At 38.7% G+C, this 24602-nt stretch overlaps 1 protein-coding gene across 21 annotated transcripts in view; it reads left to right on the top strand.

Annotated features, from left to right (window-relative positions):
- The window catches only part of EBF3 (EBF transcription factor 3), a 142690-nt gene that overhangs the window by 2686 nt on the left and 115402 nt on the right, over positions 1 to 24602 (top strand). For all 21 annotated transcript variants that reach the window (XM_088476864.1, XM_088476858.1, XM_088476861.1 and 18 more), the window contains exons 5-6: positions 4218 to 4291; positions 6294 to 6362. In XM_088476864.1, coding sequence (XP_088332990.1) covers positions 4218 to 4291; positions 6294 to 6362 — 143 coding nt within the window. The remainder of the gene's footprint in view (positions 1 to 4217; positions 4292 to 6293; positions 6363 to 24602) is intronic.

Genomic DNA, 24602 nt, shown 5'->3' with positions numbered 1-24602 from the left:
GCACAACCCTCAGGAGAAAGCACACTTCCATGTTGTATTACAACAGTCACCCAGTGTATATATGTGTCTATATTAGCCCTGACATTTTAGAATGAGGCTTATCCACTCATATATCTATATCTATCTATCTATCTATCTATCTATCTATCTATCTATCTATCTATCTATCTATCTATCTATCTATATATAACAAAACGGTTATTTTCCCTGTCTGTCTTGTCATGATGTTTTGGGCAAGAGGACACTGTTTAGATCTCCATGTTAAATGTAGTAAGGTGAAAAGTCACCTTGTTCGTCTCTGGTCTCTATTCACCTCTTACCCCCCCATCTCCATAATTCAAACTCCAGGCTCCAGGGGTCACGGAACCCCGTCCATTTCCTGCTCCTGTGCCTCTATCACCAACTCCCTGTCAGACCTTGTAAATAACATAATTACGCGGAGATGCTTATTAAATTATTTAACCTGTCGTGTACAACTTTCCAGATAGTTACTAGAGGTTATCAATAACATCCACACCAATTACATGGAGGAGCAGATAGTGCGTCTTTGCAACGCTCATATATATATATATATATATATATATATATATATATATATATATATATATATACATATATATATACATATATATGCACACACTGTATATATATATATAATATATATATATATATATATATATATATATTAAGAGTAAACTGTAGATGCATCTACAAGACAGTAGTGCCAGTTATTAGGCTGGGACACATTGTGCCACATTTTTACGCACAGGCAAAAGAACAAACTTGTTATTTTTGCAGTCTTACCCAGTCGACCGGGATTGTCATTGATGCCACTTGAGTTCCTCCTAAGGAGGAGATGAAGTGACAGACAGCAAACAGGGGGACAGTGGAGGCACTGGACCCTTGAGCAATTATACCAATGGTTTACAGAGGAGCCTTTTCAGGCTGTGGAGCGCTCTCGACCTGACAATCCTGCCTTTATTCCCTCTGCACAAATAAACAGCTAAATATTTTCAGAAATTACTGCCATGTAATTAAGAGGGTGATTGTATTAGTTGCTATAAGTTTCCATGTGTGTGTCTATATTTATATTATATATATATATATATATATATATATATATTTATATATATATATATACATATAATGACAAACAAATGAGGGAACTACTAATTGAAGCACCCTTTTACTGTTTTATTTGGCTGGAGGTATGAAACGGAGCAGGGAATCTAGGCATGTAATCTCCTCACTGGCTGAAAATAGCCCGGTAACTGATCAAAGAGTCAATGGCGCTGAACCGACAGTTTATAGATTTCTGTTTGTGCTACAAAACCAAAAATAAATCATTTCTAAATACGAGGGTTTCAGCAGAGGGTGAGAGACAATCAGCACAAGTTATATGGCACTTTCTGTATCCACCAGCACTGGGAGGGACAGCCCAGTGTTGTCTCTATGATGTTCCGCATTAATAAAAATAACTCTTATCTGTTCTGATATTCCCACTTGGTCCCATCCCTGAGCTAGACATAAAGCAGCCTCTGTGCTTCCAGGACTGCTGGCACCAGGCGTTAGAATACATTACAATTATTTTAAATGATAGTGGGAGAGGGGTATAGGTGATCAACAAAATAGTCGTATAGGAAATTGAAATATCCTCAGTCTAACCTTACAGATAAGTGAGCATACACTCAAGGAAAATCAGTGATCAATAGACTACAACTCACAGCATAATTTGTATTATGCTAATGATAGGCGTTGCACTTAGAAACAGATAGAAATCTGTCTACATCATGTTGTGTTTATATTACAGCTGGACAGCTATGGCCTGTACTAGTCTGAACTTGGAGTCTTATGATACATTGTTGTTTTTGTTTTTAATTATAATAATCATTAAAACGACTATCTAGTGGGCACCTATGTGCAATCATTTCAGCTGGGCACAGGGCAGGTCATGGTGCACAGACCGGAGTGGAGCTTGCTGCGTATTATCCAAAGGCGCAGACTTTTCTCCTAAAAAAACCCCAAACTCGATATCCCCGGCATTTCTCTCCGTGCTATGGATATAACTAGAAAACTTTTACACTGTTCCCCCACCGTGGATACAAATATTTGCACGGGCTCCAGCAGCCAGCAGGGCAGATGCGCCAGTCCCGTCGACTCCGGCACTGAAAGCGTTAAAGGGGCTGCCAAATAGATACCCCAATTAGTATTTTTACGAGGTGTTGAAATGAATTAGCTTCCAAAGATCGCACTTACTATCCAGCTCGCCGGGCTTTTAAAACAAGCAGTGGTTTAAAAAGTGTTCACATTTTTTTTATTCTCATTTTCTTAGGGAAAGTAAATATTACTGTTGGGAGTTGGGAAGTCTCCCCAGGTCTATTTGGGTCATTGGTTTGGATGAGGGAGAGAGGTGGCACAGGTTCTGTACTAATAGTCAGGAAGGGGGGACTGCAGAAGGCCATGTGTGCAGTGCTAGCAGAGGGAAGCCCTGCTCTAGCTCACAGCTGATCTCTGTGGCACCAGGGCGCATGAGATAGAGCTATGCGTAATAGGAGCGCCCTGGGATGGATGGAGGGTGCTGGGTGAGGCCCTGTTGGAATATTTTGGGAGCCCAGGTTGCTTGAGATGCTCAGCCCTAGTTTATAAAGCTCTGGCTCCCTGTCCATGTGGCTGTGCCCGAGTTATGGATACACCGCCGCGGGTGAGCCACTGCGCCCTGGTGCGCGCTGGTTTTTTTTTTTTTTTGGAAGACACCGACATAAGAACAAGCGTTCAGCCGGTCTGTATGGCACAAAGCCCGGCTAAGACGCTGGCTGCTTCATGGCTGGCAGTGCAGTTACATATAAGAGCGGGGATATGTGACACTCAGCCCTGGAGGTAGCTCCATACTCCATCGCTTCCCAATCCCCCCACCCCCCCTCCCTCAACACCCCAGCAGAGCGCACCTATAGCCCCGGCACCATCTGTTAGAGCCTATGTTCAAAACCCAGCCATCCGTGCGCCCAGACACTGCCTTTTTACCAAAGAAAAATCATTGTTAGCAGTTTCAAAATAAACACCAGATTGGCCATTAGCGCTCTCTTCTTACATCTCATCCAGCGATCAGCATATTGCTGCGCACACGGCTCCCTGCTCGGGGCGGAAAGCTCCAGCGCCTCTCTTAGCGGGATCCTCATTGGTTTTTAAATATATTTATCTATATAAGCAAATGTGGGGAAACAAAGTAACGGATTTCTTTCCACAGGCAGTTATTTACATGGAAACGCAGATGTGATATATATATATATATATATATATATATATATATATATATATATATATATATATAAATAAAAGTCACCTTTTATGTTCCCGCAGCCTGGGATACATGTGTCCATTAGTAAATATATATATATATATACACAATACACACACACACACATGTATATATACATATATATATGTGTGTGTGTGTGTGTGTTCTGTGTAAACCATCATATGCTGGACTGTCGTGGAATGTCACATGTTGCTGCTCTATAAAGGTTAATGGTGCATAAATTAAGTCAGATGGTGACTGTTACATGTTAATATGACCGGTTGACCGGCTGCAGCACTGGATGGGTTAACGTGTCACTTAGTGGGCATCCAAATGGTGCATCAGTTTGCTGTCGGGTAAATTTGTGATCCCTCTACAAACCCCCTGGAGAGTTTGGATGCAGAATTGCAGCAGGGGAGGGGTGTGTGTGTAAATTTGTAAGTCACTATAGCCCCCTAGAGAGTTAAATTGCAGCACTGCAGGTGTTAATGATCCCCTGACACCAGTAAACGGCTGATAATGCAGAGGTTAATAATGTGTAGATTGCCGGACCCCAATCTACAGCTTATGGGCGTGTGTGGGCCATAGGAGCACTCACAGGACTCCCTGCCTCATGTTGCTGCTACCCATATGAATGCAGGAGCATAGCCAGGCCCTCCCGTGCTGCTGAGTTTGTGTCCAGCCCATGCTCTCTGTAGGCCTGGGAATATTCTAAAGCTCCCCTACATGCAATGCAATTAGTCATGGGAGCCGGAGGATGCACATCCATCTGTATCAGAGCCATGGCCTTCCCTGGGCACCTGGCATCCATGGGTAAATACTGTGGGGAGGGTCCATGCCAGGGGTCTCGGCAGGGACCTGGGTGCAGGGTTTGATGTGTGAATTATTGTTACCCCTGTCTAATTTATTATACTTTGTGCAGGCAATTATCTACGAGGGCCAAGACAAGAACCCCGAAATGTGCAGAGTACTCCTGACCCACGAAATTATGTGCAGGTAAGACCCTAAGGGTCATGTCTTGGTGGGTCTCAGATAAACATGTCTTGTTTGTATTATTCAATAATACATCTCCTCTACTAATCAGCTCCAGGGAGACTAAACACTCTCCTGCATATCTCTGTTTGCTGATGACACTATATTCATCCAATATTTACTTGATCTCAACATTATAGTAATTCCACAGTAAATATTGGATAGTTCCAAACAATATAGAAATATTATTATCTCGCTATAATTACTGCAACTTTTACAATTTTTTTTACACATATCTTTATTTAATGCTGTAATTACATGTATAGCCAGTTACCCGGTATTCCAAAACAATTTTGCATAGAAAACAGATGAGTTGAGGCTTTTATATGCATGGTCTCCTTGTGATCGCAATATTTGCAACATTTGCATACAGGTTCTGAATATTTAAAGAGACACAGGTGTGTGCCGAAGCGCATGGAGCAGGCGCGTTTTGGAAAAATGGTGGCATGCGCCTGTACAATCTAATGGAAGAGTATGGCGTCGCCAAAAATAATTCAAATAGTGTAAAAAAAAAAGAATAGACTCCCTGATTGATTTGATGAATGCGTTGCACGGGCAAGACCAGTGTATTCCAAAAATGAAAACAGGCCATGGATGATGGGTCTGTCATTAAAGCTATCAGGCTGCATCTTATATTTATATAAGGTTTTTATTTCTTTTGGCACTGCTGCTCCCATCCTGAGGTACTGCCTCCCTTAAATATCCAATTGTCTTTTATTGATAAAAATGGAAAGTCCTTTGTACTAATTATAGGGCTCATGTATATGAGAATTAGATTTTGATACTGTCACTTAACCTCACCCCTGGAGCAGTACTGCGGCGTTCAGACTGTTATTTGCTGGAATGCAGATGACTCCAGATCTGTGTCAAAAAGAATACTTTCCCACCTGCTCCAATGGCTAACCAGCACAAGAGTTTCACCTCTGCGTTCTGAATAAAAAAATGTCATCATTGAATTTCTCTTTGTGGCATGTAATATAAAGTTGCAGGAGATGAGGGAGGATATACTGCTCATTGCCAGGGATACAGTAGCAGGCTTCATACTCTAAGGGGCATCCTATTCCTTGGTTATATGCGTATTACCTAAATGCCATATCTGAGTAGACATATTGTTGCAGCACTAATATACAAAAGCTGACTTTTTCTCATATCAGGTACTAAATATAAATTACAACCAATAAAGTGGAATTTCTTTATTATCCACTTCTGCATGTACTGCAATTAACATAGAAAGTGCACAGATGTGATTTAAGCTGTAAGTGGGAGACTGTAGACTTTCTTTAATCACTTTAGCTGTCAGCTTTAAAAGGCTTTATATACTTTGCGTACCATATGGTGTTAATTTAGCTAATTTAGACATGTAACCATTATACAAGTATGCTTTTTTTTTTTCTTTTTTTTTTTAAATGCAAGAAGCATAACATTTTTGTTTAATTTCTGCTTTAATTAAAGTTTCAATAATGGAGTTAAGGTAGGCTTAAGGAAAGAACAATGGGAAGTTTGTGATTAGATGCATTCATGCTTTTGTGGCTATAATTAATAAATGCCCAAAAGAAATATTGGTTGAAGGTTGCATCTTGCGTGTTTTCCAGAAATAACAGCTTGACAATTAGAGGTAAACAACAGCGGAAGATCTTGAAAAGTTATTCCCAGACCGCGCTCCTTTCCTCCTATTTCCCACTTCGCTGCAGAGGCAAACAACGCAACATGTTGGCTGCCATATTTTCGCATCACGATTTAAATTGTTTGTATTTCCAAACTGCTACTTCTGCATTTTAACCACAGGCAGAGTAGACTTGTGGATTCGGCCAACCAACGTTATGCTACGAGAACAGATCTTTAGATGCGGTGTCTGTGTTATGATATCGATTGAATGTTCTGGGCATAGAAAGCTTAAAATGATCCAAATCAGATTCCTATATTATTTTTGACGTGTGACTGTGATACTCTTTTTTTTTTTTTACAGTCGATGCTGCGACAAGAAAAGTTGTGGCAACCGAAACGAAACCCCTTCGGACCCCGTGATCATTGACAGGTAAGACCTGCCTTTTGTATTCTATTTATATCCACTGCTCTCTTGCCGTGTCTCTATGTTTTGTAGTGCAGAGTTTATTCTCTGCTTGTTGTCCTCTTCTGTTACCATGTACAGGTGGGTTGACTTGGAAACCCGATGGCTCATTCTGTAGGGATTCGATAATGACTTGCGAATCGTCAGGGGCAGGAAGGGAGGGGGGGGGAGCACTTTCATCTGCTTACGTGCTCTCTGTGACGAGCTCTTCTGCCTAGAGAGTTTTTGGCTTTAAACGTAGAGATGTCAAAAGAAAATGGCGTTCTGTTAATTTGTTAACAAGTGCTTCGGGTTTTTTTTGCATTGTGTCGGCAGTGGCAGTGCCCCCAGTAGAGACACTTGGGTGGCAGAGGATTGTATTTGTTGTCCAATGTTAAAATTAATTTAATCTGCCACCAATTAATTTTGAAATGCATTCTAATTTACCCCCAGTTGTAGCTGTCACTTACGTAGCATAGCAAATAGGTAACTAACAAACTAAACTTACTGTAATTGAAACTGATTGCCCACCCTGGTTGCATTTTCTGAGACGCTTTTATGCAAAATCATCCACCCTGTGCAGTCTTTAATTTATAGAGATAAAAATATGAGGCATATTGATGCATGTGATATCACCAGTCCCCCCCCCCCTCCCGAATGTTGAACCAATCATATGATGTATATTTGATTGACAGTAAGTTTATATCTGGTACCCAATTCCAGGGCATATGAATGTAACACTTTTTTTTTTTTATTGTTTTGACTAGGGGTTTGTATTTCAGTAGCTTTCAGTACAAATTTATCTTTTTGATCATGAACTTTGCTGTCCAACGAGTGAAAAAAATTAAATCCAGAAAAGTCCCAGAGTTAAGCCTCCAGAAATATGCAACCACTAGTGGAGAGCAATGCTAATGTTTAACTAGGCAAAATATCTGTTTGCATAGTGGGGAATGTTAGGTATCTGACAGAAGGGACATCTCTCTTATTAGTAATCAAATAGGTTTGACCAGTTGTTCCCTCCACTCTGAGACTGTGTCAGACAACTAAGAACAAGTTCAGCACTCATAGAACTCTGATGACAGAGGGCAAAAAAAATCAATATAATTATATGTCTTGAGTGTTTGAAATGTTCTAGAAGCAGGTTGATATTTTGCAAGATTATTATTATTATTATTATTATTATTATTATTATTATTTTCTGTTGCATCCATATAAGCATAGGAATTTTATCACTGGAACAAAACATAAAGTTCACTGGTTTAGCATCAAGTCTTTTGACTTCTGTAGCTGATTCATTATTGATTCAATATGGGCAATTTTTGAAAAAAAAAAAAAAAAAAATGGATTCCGTTAAACAATATTACAATTCAAGGTTACACCTATTTTATTTTATTTTTTTGCATTGAGTGTTTTTTCCTTGTGTTCAAATTATTATTTTTGAAAAAGTCTGATTTATTTTTAATAATGTTTGGGAAATGATACTTCAGGTAGCAAGAAAAATTATGCTACTGATTATCGTTATATTGAAGTATTTCAAGTGCAAATTGAAACTGTATTTGTACCTTAGACGAGTGCCTTATAATTTGATATGCTAGATGCATCAGAGGGGGGGGAAATCAAAGAAACATTTAGTTAATGGCTTCACCATGTTTATTTGAATAAGGAAGATTGAAACTCCATTTATGTCTCACATAAATGCTTTGGAGATCTTAATTATTGATGGAAAATCTGCTGTGCTTCTAAATTTAAAGATATGACAATTTTATAGGAATTTCAATCATATACTTCACTTTGGAACTGAACATGTAGTGGTTTTTTTACCCCTTCAATGGAAAACTGAATTACATCTCGCTTTCTAAAAGACCTGTCACTTATGGTGACAAAATATCACACTTCCATAAATGTATTACACATGGTTAGTAAGGCAGTTGAGTTTCACTTCCGTCGTTAACATTCATTGGGCCAGGTTGAACATTTCCGCATTGCTGTTTGTTAAGAGGAAATTACATAATTGTTTTAAATGTATAAAATATATTCAGGGTGGAAATAAAATGGTTATTAAGTGAGCTGCCAGCAACAGTTTAATTTCTTAATAATGATATTTAATTCACGTCTTGGAGTATTGGCCGACGCTTGTTCTAAATTTGCCATTTTTGTCATACTCTCTCGCTAGCTCCAGCATTATCTTTATTTTGGTCAGGTCCAAATTGTGCGACCACATGGCTGGTTGGTCTAGAAAGTGAAATATGGACAATTATCTCTCATTATCTCTCCGCAGCCTTTGGATAGTTTTCAGCCAGATATTTTCTTTTCCACTACTTGTCAGCAGAACAATCTTGATAGTAATAAGAAATTCAATAAAATTTAATTCAGTTTTTAAAAACCATGCCACTTGCTTTATTATTATATAATGTATTACCCCATGACATGTGTCATCCAAAACTGAACGCCCAAGTGCGACAAAACTGCAATATTAATGCCAACACTTGAACAAAGTTGTCACTGGGTGGATTCAGATAAACAGGAAATGAAGCTGCAATTAACATTCTGAATATTTTAAATTCTCATTTTATTAGTGAATATAAATGCTAGAGTGTGAGATGACAAGAGAGTGCAGGAGATGCAAGCATTGCACAAATGCCAAAATAAATAAATAAATAAATTTATTAATTATATAGAAACTGGTAATTTTTCTATTTATCAAAAATAATTTGGAATAAAATGGAGGAAAGAGCTATATTTTTTTGTGTGGTATTTTCGGAAAAGGATGAGAGTATCATATTCATAGAGGAATAATGTTTTCTTGGAAAACACAAAAGCAGATGTTCCTCATTAGCAACACCCATTGTCTACATATCACAGCTAAGAACAGATAAATCTATCCTATTTCACTGATACATTCCTATGGCTGTAAGTGATTACAGGATGCTGCTGTGAGTTCTAAAGCTAAACCACACCATAGGCTGATATAATTCTTCACAGCCATCACGTAACGTGTTTTATTGCAACCTATGGAAATTCCTGCTAGGGTCCATTCTACTGTGCATCCATTTTTTTACTTCTGTGCACACAAGGACCTGGTTTCTGAGTGTTAGGAACTGAAAAGACTGATTGTGGAGGAAGAAAGAGGGAGGCAGGGATTACATTACTATGAAAACATGAAGCAGCAAACTGGGGAAGAAATGGCAGCCTAGCACTGGGCACTGTGTATCACTAATAGCATGCTCTGCAATGTAATTCCAGATGGTGCCATCACAGGCATACTGCTGGTTGGCATCTCTGTGGATAGTAAATGCCCCCCCCCCCTCCAAATAAATTTGGCATTATTCTATAGAGTTTAGGAGACTTATCATTCCAAGTATGTCCTACTTTCCTGTATGTAAGCCAGACATCTGTTTATTCCATTTTCTTTCATACAGAGTTGGAAAAGCTTGAGATTTGGTGGGGGAGAAAGAGAGAGAGAGAGAAAGAGAGAGAAGGAGAGAAAAAAAAACTTTTGTCATATTTAACAGCTGCTGCAAAAATTTTAACCTGAGAGGGTTCTATGTAACATAAAACGCTTAGTTGACAATTTTGCAAAAAAAAAAGAAAAAAACGTTTTTAAATTAAAATTAATTTTTATAATTATTTTTACCTTTTAAAAATGCTTAATTGTATAGATTTTTGTTGTGGGTTACACATTTTTTTTACTTTATTTTTTTTGTAATTTTAGAACAGTAGCTGAAGACTGATTTGAGTTTTTTTGTAGCAAACTGCGTTTCCTTTCACTTCCTGTCTCAAAGGTCATAGAAAGCTGACCTTTGCTGGCAGGCCTGGTCTCTGAATTATTCATGTGATTGACTTTTTGTCAGTGCACACAGTTGTGCTCTGGGACATTTTATTCATTTACCTCATTTAAAGAGCCTTTCTGCACCTGTTCTAGTATTAATATCATGTAATTTGGGCCTAATGCCGATTTTGCTGAACACTCATTATATTTTTTATTAGCTATATTTCCAAACGATTATGTATGATTATTACAGAGCCTTACAAACAGCAATGGGTTATTCCCCAGACCTCTTACACTGTTCATGTCAGGTTGTTTTCTGAGGCAAGGAGGGTAAACATTTGACCAGTCCCAATGTTTTTCTTTTTCCTTTTTTTTTTTTTTTATAATTCCTACCCTATATCCAACCAGGGAACTTACAGGATTCTCCCTCATGGCTTTGTGAAAGCATGATTAAATCCGACGCCGCAGAAGCTGTACAAATGCCAGCATTTATAAGGTCAATGCTTTTGTTAAAAATGCTATGTAAATGAAGATCTGCAAAAAGGGACATTAAATAAAATTAAATTCATTGTCTTCTTTAATGTCATTTACATTTTGGCTCAACCTTGGCTTGTCAAGAAGTTTTTTTTTTTATAATTTTAATTACACATAGAGATCCAATGATTTCTATTCAGTATAATGTGAATAATCTGGAAGAAATTATTGTTTTGTTTATTTAAAAAAAAAAAATAAATGACAAAGTGCCAAAGCGTTTGCACGATGCCATTCTTCTAAGTGGTCAAAGCAGTTTGTTTTTGTGCCTTGTCGCTTTGGCCATGGCTGCAGAACACTAAACCTGGCTTATTCCTAGATGATGTTGTGCTATGGTTTTCACTTTACAAGATGTTGCATGGTTCAAAGATCTCTGTAATAAATTGTTATTTTCTAAGTAAACAGCTTTTCTGTCTTTCTCTCAGCTGCAAATTTGGCATTGATTTCAAGGATACAGGAAATTTTGATTAATGGGCATGTTTTCAGCCATTGCTGCTTGACACAAAGTTATCTGAGTGAAACATGAACACCCCTAGTGTTATAATTGTATGTCTGGGATAAGGTCAGAATATGGATAATTTCTACATTATCCAAATCATTCTCGTGATGATTAAGGAATCTGATCACGATTTCTTGCCATATTTTACCTTTACACTTTACACTTTGAACTTCTTTAAGGTTTGCGTCTATTTAGGGCATATAGTGTTGTATTTCTGCCCAACGCATTGACCCTCATTCCAAGTCTCAATATGTCTTCTTGCAGATAACCTACAGTCATAGTTAACCTAGAAGTCAACATGAGATAGTAATGTGTTTCATAAGACTTTCCATTGTTTTGAAATTAACTATTGCAACCCAAATATATATATTTTGTATAGCAAAAGAATGGGGCAAAGGGCACACTATTAGAACAAGCAAAATTTGCAGATAATGTTTTTTTTTTTTTTTTAAATTACATTTCTAGTATAAAATTTACTATCTGCATTGCAATTCCACATCAAAATTCTGAGCAGGGCAGCCTTCGCCCGCTAATTTTAAAACACATCACAAGTATCCACTTCTAGCCTCTCGCGTAATAGCAGATATGATGAGAAACACTCCTCACTATATTATTATTGTAAGATCAAGAGGGGTGAACAAGGCGCGATTCTGAATTGAAAACGCTTACGTTCTTGTATTAGGATCAGCAAACAGCGAAAAACAAGGTCAACGACATAGTCATTTTTCATAATTTTCTCTCCTACCTACATAATTTGATAGAGCCACAGACCCTTGAAGTGTACAGATCCCTTGCATCTTGCATTGCAAAGATATACAGCAGAATGTGTGTTTGTGCGGAAATGGGCGGGTGGGTTCTCAGCCAGCCTGTCAAAAACAATAGCCCAAGAGTTACCCTGATATTAACCACTCTTTGCTTCTGTTGTGGCCTTATCAGGTGAAAAAGAAAGATAGTGCTGGGCTACGTAGTTTTCTAAAGGATGCCTTTGATGGGTTGATTGAAGCGATGGAAAAATGTTTTGGCACACACACTCACAGGAAGAAATAATCTGATAGTGAATATTCTGCAGTGAAATGTTAGAATTTTTGTGTCTTCAGACTCCAGTGCCTCTATGACAAATAACATGACATTAGACCAATCACTGGGTTTGTGACTTCATGTTTCCAAGGATGTATTAGCTAAGAACCTTATTGCTTAAGTAAAACACCATTCAATAAAGAAAAATAGTTACTAATATATAATGTGTTCATTAGCACAGTATATACGAGTACATTGCAAGTTCTGATTTATAGTAGCATGTTCTCATTAGACTCTAAGCGGTACGTCAAACAACTTACTAAATGAGAATTTGACGTTTTAACGTTTGTTTTAGGGTTACTGGCCGAACATACAGATCGAAAACTAGGACCTATATGGGCCTTATCTATGCCTGGGCAGATTGCGATATAGGAAACAAAAACTTTTTTTGGAAATATATTTATATTTTTGTTACACCCCCAAATGGTCCCAGCGATAATGGGCTGGTGATATTTAGAAATTAGTTACCCAGGTGGGACCTCTCAATAGGAGTTAGAATGCGATGTGAATGCTCAGAGTATAGTGTCAGTTCTTGCACAATCAAACATTTTTTTTTTTTAATTTTCAAATTTTCTATCATGAGTTATTGCTGAATGGTGTGCTGCTGTTTGCGTTTTCCAGGACTGCCCCCCAAAAATTAAATGGCTGCCCGTAGACTGCGTGTGCATTTTAAAGTACCCCCTATTTACCTTTAAAGTAAAAAAATGTTACAAGTTTCTTTGTGTAAGCTGTGGGTGTAACTTTAGGGATATTGTTTTAATTTGTTTTGGTAGTTGAAATTGATGACTTTTGGCATGAAAGGAAACTGTTTTGCCTTCTAGACATTTGAAAGACTGGCTAAATATTGCAGGTTGAGTGGTTGCACACTCTGCTTTCTGAATGTCAGAATGTTATTTGACAAGCGTCATCACTGAGGCAGAGTCACCGAGCCCTGATACGGGTTAAAGCCCCTGAAATGATGTTAACTCTCATATAAGTCATTGACTGTTAACTTCACTTTGGGTGAATCAACCCGGAAAGCAGCTTGATACATCTACCAGTATATCTGGAGTGGCAATCATATAGTACTGGCATGGCCTGCCAAGTGTCAAAGTTTAGTGCAGGGGTATTTAACATATGGCCCGCCAGCTGCTGTGAAACTACACAACGCAGCATGCCCTGCCACAGTTTTACTATTAGGGCATGCTGAGATGTGTAGTTCCACAGCAGCTGGAGAGACGCAAGCTGAATACCCCTGGTTTAGTGCATCAAAACTTGTTCTACATAATATATATAACTAGGAAATATACCTTAAAAATTATGCTCCGCTTCCTCCAATAGCAAGTGAAAGGGTGTAAAACAGTTATTTGAAAGTTTTAAACCACATACATATATAGAATTATAGGCCCAGGCAGAAATTGATTAAGAATTACCTTGACATAATTTGTGTTTATATATTTCTTTATCCCCCTCGGTTCACATTTTGCCATTTACCACGAAAATGAAAACAGCGACCAGCAGTTATACACATGTGGTGAGAATTAAACCGCCCATGTTCCATTTCTCTGGTTCCACGTAGGGGGCCTATTAATGCACTTAAAGGTTCTCTGGTTGTTGTGGCAGTGGAAGAGCTTAAGGAGGCCACGGCAGATTCAATCTCCAATGATAGAAATTTTTGCGAGTGCCAGTAAGTGATTGACAAGGAAGGCTACAGGAAGTGAAAATCTTAACCTGCGCTTGGCAGCGTTTGCAAAACTTGCACTCCAAGAAAATCAAAACCATTCAACTCCAGGAGGCTGCCAGAACACAAGCTCCTCTTGTTAGTTTATCTTAATGGGGAATCTTTCAAAAATGTTTGCGGTCAAAAACTATACAGGCTTATGAAACTGACATGGCGTTACTCTGGGCTTTCACATAAGGCACACAGATCAGTGCAAATATTGTTCGCTGCTGCAGATTAACTTAAACAGTTTCTGGAAGTGAAAGAAGAAGGAATATCGTCCCGGACATTTAAAAATTTTTTTTTTTTTTTTTTCATGGATAAATGTACATCGGCGGTTATATTATTGTTATGCTTAGCGTAGCCTAAAGTTTGTAATTAGGCTGAAGCAAAACAGAACCAACTAAATAAAAGTTTGTGTAGTTACGGCCTTGATTAGTACGTGAAATCCAAAGACTGCAAAGAAAAAAACAAAAAGATAGAATAGTTTAAAACTAAACTTTTACCATAAGAGAGGAAAGTTTATCACTGTAAAAATCAAGTAGCCTCTTAATGGGGGGTTATATAGGTGACTAAATCGAGCAGCGTGGGTTTGGAAACGGCAGCAGAGACAGTATTGTGTTTTCTCAATAATTCACTAGGAAATGAGTTTAACATGTGTGGAAAGGAAAAGACATACATTTGTGTTGTTGTAAGACATGTAGCATGGCCCTAGTTAACGGAAAGAGATGGCTCCAGTTTGTCTCTGGTGAGAGACAAAATACTCTTACACATCTGGTGAGAAAGAACAGCTCCTGGGCCATCACCCAGTCTTCTCCTCTCTGGTCAGAACCACCGAGCAGCTTGTTTCTATTTATCCCTTGATTTTCAAGAGGTCCTATAGGTAACAATCTCCTGCCCACACATTCCCACGACTGCATAATACTTAGCCCAAAAAAATAGGACTGCTAGCCCAATTTTTTTTTACAGGGAAACAAATATATATATATTATTAAGTCCAGAAATTGTAACTACAAGAAAGAATCTGAAGTTTAAAGAGGAGTGGGGGGGGAGCTAGTTGGGGGGGGGGGGGTTAAGTGTAAAGCAAATAACCAGTCGCAGGGTTAGTAGTGTCATATAACAGTGACATATGTGCACTGAATGGACTTGCTTGATTATGAGTAATATAATGGACACTTCTTGTTCGTGAATACAGTAGTGATGCTCTGCACATTAACCCTCACACCAGCTTTTTTTTTTTTTTTTTTTTACTTAGCCTGCAAAGGCACAGGAGGCTCAATTAATTTGGCAACTGAAAAAGTTAAGAAAGTTGAAAAAAAAAAAATCCCATCAGTTGGAGAAGGGATATTAATGTACAATTAAAGGGAGCAAGCATATTCTCCCTTTTAAATAACAGCCAGTAATAATGAATTGGGTGCTGGGGATTGTGGGGGACTGTCAGGAACCCCCTCACCCCCTCCCCATTTTTTTTTATTTTTTTAGTCAAACCAAATTAGATCTAAATTTTTCAGTCCATTAGCAGTGCAAAAAAAAACACAAGGCCACTATTCCGTCAGTTATTGCAGAAAAAGTTGTAAATGACCTGAAGATGTTGGTCTTCAACTGATAGAATAATGCAAAATCAGCACCAATATAAACAAAATTGCATGTATCGTTTCTTATTTCTCCACCACCCTTTACTTGGCTCTCATTCAGTTTTTTATCATCTATAATAGTTTTTCTGTAATTTTTCAAAAAAGAAGGGGGATAGTAAAAAGAAGGTGAAAACAGCAGGGGGAAATGAGTGTGGGAAGGGTGGTGATGGGTGTCATTAAATTTTTTTCAAAGTTTGATTCAAAATGTAAAGTGGCAATTGTGTCCATAGCATAATTAGAGGTTATTGCCTACTATGAATGCCTAGTAGGCAGTCGGCAAGTGGTATTCACTGAAAGGAAGTGAAGTAGTGTGGTTGCAGTTCTGGATTAAGGAAGTGTTTGGGACAGATGTACTTAGCCTTGGAGAGTGATAAAGTGGAGAGTGATTAGCTACCAACCAATCAGCTCCTGACTGTCATTTTTCAAACACAGCCTGTGACATGGCAGTTAGGAGCTGATTGGATGGTACTTTATCTCTCCCCACTTTATCTCTCTCCAAGGTTTAGTACATCACCCCCTTTGTCCCTTTGCATTTCATGGCACTGTGTTTGGAATCCATCAGTCGTGCCGGGTAGCTGCTCCCTTTCTCCATCCGTAATCTGAAATGGGAAGTGTTATGTTATAGCTCAATTAAAGGGACAGTCCAGTTTTAATTGGATGAGAGGTTGAAAATATAGCGCAAAACGTCTACCGGGAGTTCCCAGAAGCATTTAATGGCCGAAACAACTGCCATTTTTCTTCAGATAACAGTTTGCACTGCCGGCATCTCCTTCCCATCAGGCAGGTTTTTATAAATCGAATCAGAATATCTGGATGCTGTCGCCCCTTGGTTGCATCCCCTCTGTCATTTAATTCTTGATATTTTGCTACTGGAAATGTAGCCAAAGTGAGGTTCCCCCCATCTATTTCCATTTTCCGAGAGGACTGCAGCAATTTGTCCTTTGACACAAAAAGATTGGGTTAGGAAACAAGTGGGGGATTATATTGGACATGGTGTCAGTCCCAACAATTTGAGGTCAGTGGGCACTGATATTGGACAAAGCCGTAAAGTCATCTGTTACTTGAGAGATGTGTGTATTGGGCCTTGGCTAGAGTGAGACCCAAGGGAGGTGCAATGGATTTTGAAAAAAAAAAAAGCCTTTCGGAAAAGCAGGAATAAGATCCATTTATTACATTTGACAAGCCGGTTCTAAATATAACGATACTTTTCCCAAAGATCATTAATTTTCAACCTATAAATGACTTATGCAAGTTAATAATCTGTTCCTTAGCCCACAGTACGCACACTTCGCCGTTATAACCCCTTTTTTAATAATTACCTTGTATTCGTTTTGGCCTTTGAATATGCATTCATTATCAGGACTATCACTCTCACTCATTACATTTATTCGGCAAGAACCCTTTACAAACCGATCGCCTGCGATCTAACGGAGGGGGGAGAATTCGGAAGAAACATGTCTCTAACTGAATGCATTCTTTAGGTAATGTAATTTCTGTAGGCTATTTGTCTTTACAAGTGAATCAATGTTCATGTTTCTCCTACAGACCTCCCTATAATTACTCCCAGCAATTATTGCATCCAGAACCCTTCTCCAAGTCCAAAACACATTTGTTCCCATTTATTAGGCCATAAGCAGTAACTAATTTACATTGTTTTAGGGGTCTTGGTGTGGTGGTAATTTATTGCATGTGTTGGAGGTAAAATAAAGTTGACCACTATGCAAAAACGTATTTAAAAAAAAAAAAAAAATAGAGTACAAAAAAAGAAAAAAGTTATATCTGACACTCTTGGTGGAATAACTTTTTTTATTTATTTAAGGCCACGTGCTAAAACACAGCTAATTTTTGCACGCCCTTGTGTTTTTCAGGATCTGTTTTTTTGTAATCCATCACACACAGACTGGATGACCCTGCTTTAAAAGGCAATGGTCCTAATTTCTCCTCCAAGCTGGAAACTTTTTCTTAATGTGGCGAAATAAAATATTTGTCAGCAGTCTGTGCTGGATGTGAAAGCTCCTTTGAGGAAACAATGCCTTGACTATTCCTTCTCATCATAGCAGATTCCGTTATCAACTTAGAGGGGGAAAAAAAGGCTTGTTTAGGCGAAAATAATGATCATAAATAGAGTTGTAGAGAGCAGCGCAAAGGAAGCAGTGACAGTGCGTGCTATCAAGACCTGCAGTTTTAAGGAAATATGTGTGTTCTGATCCAGGGAAGCAGTAATTATCTTTTTTTCTGAAGAATGTACAATGGTGCTAGGATGATGAATTGATCACAGATTGGAACCGTGGTATAACTGTCATGTTACGGAGATAAGAGGGTGCTTAGGGATTGCTCATTCTTTCTGCTAGTTCACAGCCAGCTAGTTTATTAGCACAAATCCCAAATGTTTAGTAAACTCATTAGGTTCCATCTAATGCTAATTTATCACCATAGAAGGAAACATAGCAGTTGAAGCCAAAGGACTATACAGAATCCTCACGATTTTCAGGGCTGTTTGATCAATCACTTTCATACCACTGTTGTTATTTTTTTAGTATTTAGTATATATATATATATATATATATATATATATATATATCATTTTTTTTATGCTTTTAACAGGCCAGTGAATCACACCAGGTAAATGCTGCGATCCATATAAATTAGCCTTGGTTAATTTTTCTAATCACGGCCACCTAAGAGGTTAACACAGAGAAGCACACTGATCCATGCAAAAGGACTACACATTTGTGCAAGAATACTGCTTTGCATTCTGAAATTTTCCTGTTTACTAAGAATTTCATCAGGGTATATAAATGTCAAGTGCGGTTTAGTCTAAATTTCAGACTTTGTTTTTTCTTCTTTTTTTTAGTTTTTTTTTTTTTAAATCCAGCTTTTAATGCCCAGTCTCCTGACATTTTCGTACATATTCTATAGTGTTTTTTGAAGAGGATAATAACCTTTGCTTGATCTTAGGCAACAGCTGCAAAGATAATGAAATTCTTATGATATTTCACCAGGTAAAATGTGAATTGCAGAAGAAAAGCTATTGAATTTTTATGGTTCTTAATCGCATAAAATGAGATTCATGGGCCATAGGTATAACTATACACAGTGGAGTTGGAAAAGCTGCAGTTACAATACTTGGTCACTGGGTGGTGTCAAGAGCCCTGCATCTTCCTGATTTTTTTTAATTTATTTTTTATTTATTTATTTATTTTTTACTCCTGCAAAATTATTATCTCAAAACAATGATCTGTACTATCTGAGATAATGAAATATGACTGTATATTTGTTTGTGCTGGTTTGGTGGCATAAAAAATCTTTTATGGCTCACATTAATTTGGCTGACTTATGTTCCAAGTCTTGACATACCTTAAGATTATGGACATTTTTGCAGGTTTGCTCACCAACTGAAATCAGATCTCATCTGCAGTCCAGCAGGTATTGATCCGTATTTAACATCAAGGCTCACAATTGATTGCCATTGATTAACAATAAAAAAAAACTTCCCTGGGTGTCACAGCAGCAAGTCCAATATTCTAAGAGAATTGCTCTGTTAGTTCATTGAGTATTCTTAAAGGCATAAAACCTTCGTTGTAAAATATAAATTAGTTCCATCGCATGTTTCATGGGAGATTTTACTTTTTAATTTTTTTTGTTGTGTTAAAGAAAATAACTTTTTTCCCCCTACACTGTCCTAAAATGCATTGTAGTACTGTACATGGGTCTTTTATATATACGCGCCCCATACTGCAGAACTCCGTCCCCACTCAATGACGTCATTGCATCGAAGCATGCGCTGACTTTACAGTGTCACCATATCTGAACTGTCAGAGGTAGCTGTAGGCAGCATACATATATACATAACTAAGCATGTATATATATATATATATATATATATATATATATGTATATATATATAATTTTTTTTATTGGCCTCTCACAACTCATATTTCCATCAATGAAACATATCAGTGTAGTAATGGATAACATAAGAAAACTCCGGAAGGGTTAAACTGTTCACCGGCTTTGTACCGTGAAATATAACCTACCAACTCCCAACACTAAACTCACTGTCATTCCTGCAGGGAGTTAAATAGTTAAATTGAGATGGGGAGGGGTATTTCCATTGGTAAGATTGAGCATTGCCTCCTAGCTAACCCTAGATGGTTACTCCTAGTTACCAAGTGGTTCACAAACATATTGTCCAAGTTTTCTGAAACACTGGAACATCTGAAAGAAATTATCCAATCTTTTACATCCAGAAGTTTACAGTTATATAATGATGGATATAACCGCAAAGCCCGGGGGATGGCACATTTTAGAGATACTTTTAAAATGAAATTATCCAGCTAAACCTACTAGACGACCCACTTGCATTTAAACACAATAAGTACAATCTGGAATTAATTTCTTTGTGATAGGGAAAATCCAATTTTGACTTTTACTTAAAAAAAAAAAAATTGATTATGGAATGGTTTTGTACAAGTTGTATCCTGTAAGGAAGTACTGTTTACATGTCTATGAGAACCAGCTAGAAATAATTCTCACTCTCAGGGTGTTTAGTCAGTCATGACTATAATATACAGCAGCTCAGGAATTTTTTTTTTTCTTTTCATTTAATCTAACGAGTCTGTTTGTTTGGAAGCAAATTTGCTCTTTCTTAACTGGAAGCTGAGCCTACCAAATCACTACCCATGACCCCGCTGGCTCGATTTCAGTAGAGTGGAACTAAAGGGAACTCTTAAACTCCCACAAATCACTCACAAACATCTTTTTTTGCTGGAAAATAAATGCTGAACAAGTGCACAGAGTTTCAGTCAAACGCACTTTTTAATCCAAAATAATTCAGTGAAATGAAAAGAAAAATGTTGTCAGCAGAGACGGAGAACGTTCCCAAGACATCAAGAAGACTAATGGTCAAAGCAAGTTAGTGCAGGTGTCCCGGCTGCTGTGGAACTACAAGCCCCAGAGTGCCTGGCTAGCTTCCACCTAGCACCACAACATCTAAAATTTGTAATTCCACCGCGTCTGGAAGCCAACAGGTTTGCCTAGTCCCAAACTAGGGCATATTGCCAAATAAAACTAAACATGCTTTTCTTATTCATTCTCGCAGTAGTTTTTTTTCCCTCTTTCTTAAATAAACATGATAATTGCGAATCGTGATATTATGTTCCCCAGGCACAAATTAAGCATAAAAGGTTCATTCCTGGGATCAATGTTATGTTATTCGCCCAGAAGCTGCTGTAAGTCACCGGCAAAATGGCCCCTGCTACTTAGGAAGTCGTATATCACAACAACAGTGGTGTCGTCCTTGTTGTTTATGCATTCAGTTGTTGAGTTACCTTGGAAGTGCGATTTCCACCATTAACGCCTACAACAGAATGTTGCAAGGTGATTCAGTCCAGCTGTGTTAAACATAACATTCAATTTAGTTTTACCATCCTTCCTGTCCAGATTAAACCACTGCTGTGTCCTTATGGGGTAGATTATTAAACTCTAATGTAAACACAATTATCTGCAGTGCACTATTTAGTCTCTCTGTCCAAATGCTCTTCGTGGTCATCACACGGAACAACTTCTTAAACTAATTGATGGTGATAATTGATCAAAGTCCGCTGATGGTAACAAAATGGGCATGTGAAATGGGTGGAGGGGGACAGAAAAAAAGAAAGCTGTGTTTAGTGGATGCATTGTTTACAATGATCTAACAGGCGCTCTCTTTGGCACCATGAATGGTTGCCCTAAAGCTATTTTTATGGGCGTAATTATGAAGTCCCAACAATTTTTTTTGTCTTCCCTCAGCAAATTGTTGCCCATTGCACCGTAGTGCAGAATATCATCGCTCTGAGGGCTGTACAGATAAATAACCAAGTATTTCTTCTGCACCCTGATGTCGTGTTATAATTGGCGTCATTTATTTGTCCTGTACCACATCGACGTTACTTGTAACATCTGCAGCACAAACCCTCCAAATAACTCTTATTTTTCATGAAATATGATTATACGTGTTTATTTGTTATTATTATGGCACCTCATTTAGTTAATTGGTACACAAACTTCAATAGCCAAGTAAATACACGAGCAACAATCATGTCTTAATGAGTATAATGTTTAACTAGGTACATGGGTAGACATGCAGAAAACTATATGTCATTGGGTAACAGTTTTATTTAATGAACGAAGGCTAGCCCATTACTAGAGTGGTATAAAGCTTTAATTGACGTCAGTGTCTATTTTCGTGCAGCTCGGCTCCTCATTACTGTTTGGGTGCACAGGAAACTAAGGCGTTCGTATATATTAGTATCCTGCGCTTAAATATCTTACTAGTAAGAAGCTCGGACTCCACAGGTCCCTGGGCTAGCTCTTGGCACCTGCGGATTTTAGAACTTATTGGCCCTTATCGCCTCAGTTCTCAAAGCCATCAAGCTCCTCCTGAGAGAATGCCCCAATACAGTGTTTCATTAGTGTATTACCCGTCTTGTCGAACAGAGGGAGATGGATCGAGGCATTGAGGGGGAGAAGCTTGATACACCTCCCCTTCAGAGAGAAAACATTTGTGGTGGGAATAGGGTTGGGACTTTTCCCATCTCTTTGGATGGCGGGTTTCTCTGCCTTCCAGGGAATTGTAAAAGGGAAATTGATGAAACGTTGCCCAAACTGCATTATACCACATCCGACAGGAAAAGCTGACCACAGGGTTTTCTTAAGGGATCAAAAGTGGGTAGAGCTTGAAATTCATTTTTGGAAGAAATGTTGGCGGGTCTTGTGTGCAACGCTGCGCTGCCTTCTAGCTGCTGCTCTACTTTTTCTCTCTGATAAAAAAATATATGTAATAATAATGGGTTACGGACCGGTAATATGAGACCGACAGTGCCCACTGGGCCTTAGGCAGGAGCGTAAGTCACGTAATGAATGACCAGGCTGGGACCCGGTGCTCCGGCATTACGTAGCACTATATAACATGCCATCACACAGGATAGAAGGGTAATACACATATCTTTTCTTATGCAGTCTTAATTCAAAGCACATATTAATGCCACAGACCTCTGCTGCCCATAAGAGTGTTTACGCCATTAACCCTCACTTCCATGTAATAATATCACCTCATGTTTGTAATGAGTCAGGAGCTCTCAGAGACTTGAAAGCATAAAGTGAGAATAATTTGTCTTATCAGATGCAGACACTGCAGGGAATTGAGCTTTATCTATTCTTAGTGTTAAGACTGCCTGGTCACTTCCTAAACTCCACAGCTTCATTCTCTGTCAGCCTGACACAATCCAGATCACTGCAAACTGGGATTTTATTGGTTGCGACCCCAACATTCTCTTCCTTCTCATCCTTCAACAGGTTCCCTTTATGAGGCATAACTACACTAAATAATATCTAGCCTTGCTCCCCCCCCCCCCCACACCAATTCATTCTGCAGGCTTGAATTGCTTAGAACACAAGCCAGATTCTCACATTCAACCGAGTCTCCATCACCTTTGACTGCCGTTATTCATTGCTATTAGACAACATCTAACTAAGATATTGGCTTGCACTCTGACACTGACACTGCTACTGTTCTTGATTGCATTGTCAATCTAAAAGGTACCAAAAAAAAAAAAAAACATTTTCCAACAACTGGTAAAATGTTCGATCACTAAGCACAGTAATGTGAAATAACGTGTAATAACGCCACGTCTGCACACTTCGGTGCTATGCATGATCTGTCCTTACGCAAGGATGTCACCTGTTTTTTACAGGGTTAGTCATTTATTGTTGAATGGTCACAAGACAAGAACACAGGCTTCTGGCTTGACTTATATCAGAGATTTTCTACCTTCAGATAACCCTAATTTATTGGTTTATAGTGTAAGTCTTCTACTTTGTAACACCACTCTGTGCTTTTCAGCCTTGTCTTATATATTTATTCACATTGCCCCACAATACAACACAAAGCTGCATGTGGAGCATAATGTGATACAGTGGTAAGCATCGCTGCTTCACAGTGCTGGGGTCATGTGTTTCATTCCGACCGTGTTCCCATTGATGTGGAGTTTGTATGTTCTCTTCGTGCTTGGGCTGGTTTCCCGGCTACTTCCTTTCACACTGGTAGGTTAATTGTCTTTTAATCAACTTAACCCCAATGTGCGCTTGTCTGTGTGGCAGGCAATATAGTTCGTAAGCTCCACATGGAAGGGGATATGGGCCTGATTCAGAGATGTACGTTCATCTGAGGATCTCCGATGGTTAGGGGTCTGCGTCTGTCCCTCCCGTTTTCCGGGAGGGACCATGCCAGGGTCTGCCTAGACGGACGCAGATTCCTGGCCTCTAACATGACCAGCACCCGATCAGGCTGCGGAAAGCTTCAGCTCCCGCAGCCTGGCCAAAGCAGCATCCACAATGGTCGCGATGGTGATCCCAGCCCGCGATGTCGGCCACAGTGCTGCGATGGCAATTGCAGCAGGGAGTTATCTGACACCTCCTTCTGCATTTTCGTCTGAGATAGATGGATTTGCACAGCTGCTTGTGTGATGCCCTGCAAATCCCTCCATATGTGCATCAAGCCCATAGGAGGTAGGTCAATAACTGATGATAAATAAATTATGAATACAGCTACAGTGTGCAATGCATAGAGCACAGGAGAGCGTTCGGCATGATTATATAAATACAGGTCCGAAGAGCACAGAAGGGAGTCAGAAAGATTACGTAATGGCGTTAGCAGTGACAAGGAAGGCCCACAGAAGACACTAAATTAAAGAAGGCTGACAACCCTTTAATGAACAGTCGCTAGAAGCAGAGCCTGAGAAATTCGGTGTTAAATACTATACACATTAAGACAGTACAGAAATGAAATGGAACACAACGTCAACAAACATATACAGAAATTTACAAGATGACTTTATCTCTCTTTATTTTTTCCCCCCACATCTCACTCGTTAGATGACTGAAGACAGCTCGGATCATTCACTTCTTAAGCAAATTAGCTCCTTGCTCCCTGTATCATCTTATTTCACAGGCATTATTGTACAAGGCCTCATACGACGGA

The sequence above is a fragment of the Taudactylus pleione genome, unplaced genomic scaffold, assembly GCF_031769625.1.
Source record: "Taudactylus pleione unplaced genomic scaffold, aTauple2 ptg000198l, whole genome shotgun sequence".
In the NCBI taxonomy this organism is placed as follows: Eukaryota; Metazoa; Chordata; class Amphibia; order Anura; family Myobatrachidae; genus Taudactylus; species Taudactylus pleione.
Note: the sequence above shows the minus strand (reverse complement) of the source record. Positions and strands in the feature narration are given on the sequence as shown.